The following is a 7668-nucleotide window of genomic DNA, read 5'->3' as shown; positions in this document are numbered from 1 at the left end:
AGACCTAGACTGCGTACTGTCATGACTGCCACTCTTTGCTCTCTATAAAAACTCGGCTACAAAAACTACACCCTAATGGAGGACATAACACCAGGTCTAGCTATATTTGAGTGCGCACAGCACACCCCCCCCCCCCCCTCCCCAGCCCTTTGTTTGGCACTAATTGAGTCGTGGTCACTTCACTTCAAAACCTAGCAAAATACAACCCACATATGTGAACACATGACAAGATGACAATTTATTGATTAAAAAAGTGACACTGAAATCAATTCTGCAAAGTCTACCCGTCAGCACGCTTAACATCAGAGCACCATCTGCTTCATATATCACATCACACTCGGCCTCCATGAATACCACAACCATGGGTCAAGATAAATAGTCAATAGACATTTTGGGCTGTTGGAGCTCCTACCGCCCAACTCCTTGACCAACCACTACTTCCTAAGAAATGAAAACGTGTCATTGAACCTTACGTTCTTTCTGGAATGTAAAAACAGTGGATCCCAAAAACCACAATCTGTGCAATTACTCTGCTTTAAAAACTTTAGTTCATGTGACAGGTGCAGACTGTTAGCACACATAGACATTACATAATGAATAATGTAATTTTTTTTTTTTTAACAATTAACTCAATATTTAATTAGGTAGTGCATTTCCACAAGGGAAGTGCTCAAAATGCCTTACAATAATGCAAACAACAACAGGTGCATTATATGGTCTCTCTCTCTCTCTCTCTCTCTCTCTCTCTCTCTCTCTCTCTCCCTCCCTCCCTCCCTCCCTCCCTCCGTTAAAGACACTAAAAGTTTAAGTAACTGGATACTGTTTCATAAGACGACTAATTACTTGATTTTTACTGAAATCTAAACAAAAGTTACAAAATCTAGAATGCCACTCTAGAGCAACTTGAATTCACACACTGTCTTTCATGTCACTACCTCTATAAACAACAACCGTACAATCTATCACACTGTTCTAAAAACCATATTAAATCCTATTAATTAATTCTGAATATATAAAAAAAATATTCTATTATTCCCTCAATCAAAACAAAATTTAAAACAAACTATCAATAACTCTAAACAAACAAAACCAAATTTACCACACAAGTGCTTAAAAAAACTCAATTCATCACTCCTCTTTAAACTACAATCCAGCACGGACAACTCATGTTGGGGATTCAACACATGTGTTTGACACATCCATGACTTAGGTAGACCGTACAGCGAAAAATAAAAGAGATATCAGTGGGAGAATGGCAAGTTGTATGAGCTATCGTTGGATTTGAAGTTTTCCATTGCCATGTTATCTGTCCCTGACTGTATTTTTTTTCAAATCTGTTACTTCATTCTAAACCTCATGAGGTCTGTAGTTGAGAACAGCAGCGAAAGAGGTATAATCAGAGTCTGGGCCCTCAAGAGAAAATTTGGAATTGCGTGGACTAAACAACAGCTGATCCTGGAGGGTTTGCGGCAGGCCTGTGCCCCGTACGTACGCCTCGCGCTCCGGCCCACTCTTGACCGACTGCAGCACTGAGAAAAAGCAGAGCCGGACCAGTGGAGGTGGTTCTGTAAAAAACTGGTCCAGATACTCCACACTCTTTGGCTGATTTAGTTTTTCCAATACTTTCCGGATGCCCTTCTGCATGACGGGCCCGTTAACGTCGGACGGCGTGAGGAACCAAATGTCAACAAGGTACTGGGCAATTTTGAGGTTTCCGCAGACCAAGGCCATCATAAAGGGAGACAACTCGCTGACACCACAGCACTGGAGGAGGGTGGAGACAGCCGTAGTACAGCAGCGCTCTTTCACCAGGCAGTGGTTGCACACCATGGCAGGAGGCGCACCCGATGTGACCCAGCCTTGGACGATGCTGGGTTTGTCAACCAGGATGAACTTGACCAGCGGAGCCGCCGGGCAGTGGTAGGGTGCACCCATCCGCGCTGCGCCAGCCTTCAGCAGCTCCTGGAGACAGATATAATCACTTGGGAGCAACACTTGTTTGCGAAGGAGACTCGATAGAGGAGATTTTGTCTTTTGTGCATTGAGCACAAAAACTTCAGCTTTGTTCCGAATTAGTCCCTCCACTAGAGAAGAGTCAGTGGAAATCGATTCCAGTACCAACATCAGCGCTGACTTCCCATCCCGGTTCCGGAGATTGACCTCCGCCCCTGCAGACATGAGCATCTCACCCACTGGGGCAGTTTTACTCATCATAAGCGCTGAGTTCCCATCGAGGTCCTGTAGGTTGACCTTCGCTCCGTGCGCCAACAGAAGCCGGACAATGGAATAGTTCCTGTTCCGGGAAGCATACATCAGAGCAGTCTCATCTTTAGCAGACTTGGCATTTACGTCCACACCTTTCTTTATCAAAGACCTGACCGCAGCCAACCTAAGACCTCTCTGAGCCGCAGCCATGAGGGCTGACAAGTTCCTCTTATTCATTAGATTCCCATCAGCCCCAGCAGCCAACAGCATCTGCACAGCATCTGGGTTATTCCCAAGAGCAGCTAAAATCAGGGCAGTGTTTCCCTCGGAATCTGTCAAGTTCACATTAGCCTTCCGCTCAATCAAGACTGACACAACATGGTTGCTGGAATTCGCCGCTTCCATGAGCGCCGTCTTCCCTTCAAATGGGCTCTGGTAATTCACACAAGCCCCCTTGTCTATGAGGAGCACAGCCATTGCCCGAGTGCGCGCCACCATAAGAGGCGTCTCCCGCAGGGTGTTGACCCCATTAACATCGGCTCCATACTGAATCAACAACTTTGCAATCTCCACACAGTCGTCTTTCACTGCAGAAAACAGCAGTCCCGAATTCAGCTCCCGTGGGTTCATCACCTCCAGCAGGATCTTCGTCACTTCCGTGTGGCCGTTGACCACAGCGACCTGCAAATCCTTTGCCTTGTGAACCTGCGCTTTCTTGGCCAGCAGGAGCTGAACGCAATCAAGCCGCCCTTCCCCTAGGGCATAGGTCAAGGCCGTGCATGCAAAATCATCCCGCAGGTTGACATTCGCCTTGTGTTCTATCAGACACTCCACCACATTCATGTGGCCTTTCTTCACTGCCCACATCAGAGCAGTCATGTTTTTCAAGCTGCCCTTAGCATTAATCTTTGCACCTGAAATCATAATCACAATAATATGAATAATAAAAATAACACTATTTCTTACTGATTGTAAAAATAAAGATAACAAGATAAATATTAATTATAATGAAAATTAATATTAGGGTGACCTTATTTAGGCCACACTGTGGCCCAAATAAGCTAAACCCCCCTCCCTTACCTTATTTAGGCCATATGTGGCCTAAATAAGCACTCCCTTAATATTAATAATGATAAGTAAAATAATAATTATATCTATGATAATTAATTGGTAAATATGTATGTGTGCATAACCCCTTTCAACATCATAAAGTTATTATGACAGGTGACCTCAAAATATGACGTAGAACTCAGATTCACTTGTTCGTTTGAGTAAAAAGAAGCAAGAAGCACATCAACACAAAGTAAGACAGACAGACAGGAACAACACAGGGAAAGTACTGAAGTAGGACCTGCCAGCAGTGCACTCCAACCACCCACATCTCCATTCAAGTTGGTAGAAAGCCTTGAACACATCTCAAATAACCCAACTTCGAAAAAAGAATAAGAGATTAGCTGACCTGTCAACCATTCCATGACCTAAAACTAAAATAGTTTTCCATAAAAACCTGCCCGAAAATAGGACAGGAGTTAGGGAGAAAAATAAAAATCAGAGTCTCTTGAACCCCAGTTTTTCAAAATGGGATTACCAACCGACAGAGGCAAATAAACGTGTACTGCAAACACATGCAAATAAATATGTGAATTTTCACACCATTTCTGATACGTTATGTATGACCAATTGAAACGGAATTCTTTTTTTTTTTAAACAACAGACTTTAAGCAAATCAAGTTCTTCAACAAGCAAAAAAGAAATTGAAGGACTTTAATTTCATCTGAGTCTGAGAACTTGGTATGGTAGGTCTGGATTTGAAGCAGGGTCATTTGCTGCACCACATCCCAGCATGATACCAACTAAGCTAACAATAATGATGATGATGATGATGATGATGATGATGATGATGATGATGATGATGATGATAATAATAATAATAATAATAATAATAATAATAATAATGATGGTGGAGGGAACAATGCACTCTGATCCCATCAACTGAAACACAGCACTTGTAAAATAAATGTCGACATTTCACCCGTAAAAGAGATTTTTGGTAGTCTCACTGTACTTAAAAACCTTTTTAAAGTGTTTTACGGCTTTCGCAACAGTATAAGGTCATACGAGAGCACGGGACACATTAATAATTTTTAGTTTGGTAGGAATCAATTTTGAATTTTACACAGGTGACAGCAGAAGACTTCTCATTGATTTTAGGACCACCAAGGGATCTTTATCTTGCGCAACTTGCACATGCGACCTCTGAGATTTTTTTGCCCTTATCCAAAAAGCCTAGGTGTTAGATCTTACCTACCCTAAGATCAGGGGTGTGGCTGAAAGACAGCAGTAAGAAGGGGCCAAGGAGTAGCAGAAGAAAGACATCAGAAAGAGTCAGGAGCCTGAAGGAGGGGGAAAAGGGGGGAGTGCAGAAAGTGAAGATGAAAGCAGAAGACAAAAACTTAATTAGATCTAGAGAATGCAGGGAAGGATGTGAAAGGAGAAAATTTTTTCTTGAGAAGAAAATTTTCCCGTTGCTGCCAGGTTTCGAACCCAAGACCTAGAGAATGAGAGGCGAACACCATACCTCTCGACCACGAGGGCCCCCATTAAAACCTTGCACACTGAATGGATAAGCAATCTTTTAAATTCAAATTGTGAAGTTAATCCACCATTGTGACTTCTCTGGAGAATGCTCATCTACAGAGAAGGAAGAGGCAACCGATATGAACTATCAAATATCCAACAATAAGTCATGAAACCAATAATTATCCATAACATATAAATAAATCTCATCTTACCTCGACTCAACAATAATTCCACCAAGTCCAACCGTCCACTGGCAGCAGCGATGGACAACGGGCGATTCCCATCCTGGTCTTCCTTTTCCAGGTCCGCCCCGTGGTACAGCAACTCGCTGACAATCTTGTAGTTGGCAAGCCTGCCTTTGGACAGGGCTGAGTTGAGAGGGCTAGGTCCTTTCTCTGAATTGACATTCCTATCCATAAAGTCACAGTCAAGCAAAGTGCTGACAGTGTTTACACAGTTCATCTTAATGGCACGGAGCAGAAGATAAGAGGGTTTCCTTGAATGTACTGATGTGAGAAGTTCCACCATTTGCCTTACATTTTTCGAGGCCGCTAAGGAAAACACAGTGTCCCCTGCATTGTCAACCGTATTGAGATTCACCTTGTTGTCGATAAGTAGCTTCAACATGTCAAAGTCGAAATGCCCTAAGCAAATCATAGCAGCCGTTACGCCTCTAGCATCCTGATCATTGACGTTTGCACCACCTGAGCGAATCAGGAACTGCACCAGATCAACTGGCTGACGACTTTTTACCGCGGCCATCAGCACCGAATCCCCTGCGGGACACAAGGCTGACACCCTCGCCCCACGCTTCACGAGGAACTTGACCAGGTCAGGGAACCGACTCTCCACAGCCACGTGCAAAACAGGCATACCCTCAGCGTCAACAGCATTAACATCAGCACCATGTTTGACTAATAGCTGAACAACACGCTTGTGGCCAAGACGCACAGCAGAGAAGAGAGCTGTTGTGAGCACACCCTGAGCTGAATCATCTTCGATTTCCTTGTCGGAGCTGCCAGCCGAAGTTTCCTTCAGAATGGCCTCCACTCCCATCACATTGCCCCCAGCAACAGCCTCCATCAGTGTCTCCTCCATCTCGACTTTTTCTCCTGAAACAACTTCGGTTTTGCCTGAAGTCGAAATTTTCCTGAAACAAAAATAGCCTAATAAGTTTAAAAAACGGGGGAGGGAAGAGACCATCTGTCAACGAAAAATTTAAAAAAAACATGACTTTACAAGGGAACGCATATAAGAACACAACACTGAACAAAGAGGCTTATAACCTTCACGGGAAATTTTGCTCACATTTGCAGTGAAAAGATTTGTCCTGAATTTGTTCTATATTCCTTACATTCAAAAGACGCATATAGCATAAACAATTCATATACACTGAAAAGAATTGGCGTCAGCGAGAGTAGATCTAATCAAACACAGCAACAAACTTTGTTTACCAAAGTAGCTGCTATGAGAGAAAGAGAGACAGATAGACAGACAGAGTAGACAGACGGACAGACAACAGATGGATGGACAGACAGACAAACAGACAGACAGAAAAAGAGAGGGGGGCATGGTTCGAGTGTAAGCCAACAACCTCTCTGCAAGCAGAGGGCAAAAGCGGAGGCCAGGGACTTGTTTATTGTGTACGTCATAGAAGTTTTCAGCGGTAGATCTTGCTGACACATTATACACTTCAGTTGTGCGAGAGCACATATTCAGCATTGTAGTCTCATGTGTTAGCACATTTCTTCTTCAACAGAGATTAAACAGTACATAAAAACTTGCCAGCGTTCAGCAAAGTCAGGTCAAGGTGAAGTTAGTAGAGAGAGAAACACGGAGAAGCAAAATAAGCATAAAGGTTCCTCGGTCAAAGAAAAACGGCTGATCCTTACAGATGTGAATTAAGGGGTCAAGAACCCAAAGGATGTAGAACCTGCATTAGCAGTTTCAGACCCCATGTCAGCTTTACAATCTTGAGTTTGCAAATTTTGTGCCAAAAATGTTAGTTTTTCAGTGATTTCTGGACTGTCATTTTGAACACACCAATGCAAACTTCCAAGAATGTCCAAAATTTAGTATTTTTGGGTGGGGGTTTTTTTACGTGTGCTTTGATCCTATGCTATTTGTCATCGAGAAAGGTTAACTGGCTCAAGAAAACGGTTTATTTGTTTGCAAATAAACGAACAATTCGGATCACTTGTGCGTCAGTCGTGTCGTCATGGACTAGGTGTTTCAGAAAACACCATTATTTTTTTCAGTAGAATCACCATAGCTGGTTAAATCTTTTTGCTTTTCGTCGTTTATTCAATACTTCAAAAGCCGCAATGTGCGAAAGGAATATCGGGTTCCTAGATCTACAATTTCGGTTGGCTGTTTAACATTCGCCGTGATTGGCGTCACTTTGCGACGTGCCGGAAGTCCGAATTTTAGCCTACTTTTGTTTTGAACGGATCATCAACAGTGCCCGGATATAATTGTTTTCTTGAGTGACTTCCCCTTACCCGCTTCCCCAGAACAGCGGAAGCAACGGGAGAAAGAGAAAAACGAAAGTAGTCATTGCCGTCAGCGTCGGGTGACTCACAAGAATCTTACATTGAATGGGACGCACTGGACCGTTTTGAGTGTTTTTAGGCTATCCTATTGAATATTTTAGTGAAATTGCTGTGTTTACATTGGATTCCTGGAACAAGAGTGTGATGTGTGAACAAACTTCAAGAGATGGGTCATTTCCTTGGTTATAGATTTAACTTTTGTGCTTAGTGATGACGTTTGGGGTTCAAGACTGACTGACATTACATTGTCCTAAGAGCAAACATTTTTTAAATCATGTGTGCTCTCTTTACTCAAACAAATAAACAAACACGTTCTTGTTTATCTGTCTAA

At 42.9% G+C, this 7668-nt stretch overlaps 1 protein-coding gene across 6 annotated transcripts in view; it reads right to left on the bottom strand.

The window, feature by feature from the left end:
- Positions 1–606: 606 nt before the first annotated feature.
- The window catches only part of LOC101851329 (ankyrin-3), a 19810-nt gene continuing 12748 nt past the window's right edge, over positions 607–7668 (bottom strand). For all 6 annotated transcript variants that reach the window (XM_005092541.3, XM_005092540.3, XM_005092538.3 and 3 more), the window contains exons 8-9: positions 4998–5935; positions 607–3119 (exon numbers count right to left, since the gene is read on the bottom strand). In XM_005092541.3, the coding sequence (XP_005092598.1) occupies positions 1348–3119; positions 4998–5935 (2710 nt within the window). In that variant the 3' untranslated portion in view covers positions 607–1347. The remainder of the gene's footprint in view (positions 3120–4997; positions 5936–7668) is intronic.

Source organism: Aplysia californica, unplaced genomic scaffold (assembly GCF_000002075.1).
Source record: "Aplysia californica isolate F4 #8 unplaced genomic scaffold, AplCal3.0 scaffold00048, whole genome shotgun sequence".
In the NCBI taxonomy this organism is placed as follows: Eukaryota; Metazoa; Mollusca; class Gastropoda; order Aplysiida; family Aplysiidae; genus Aplysia; species Aplysia californica.
The sequence above is the reverse complement of the archived record's forward strand: the minus strand, read 5'-3'. Positions and strand labels throughout refer to the sequence as shown.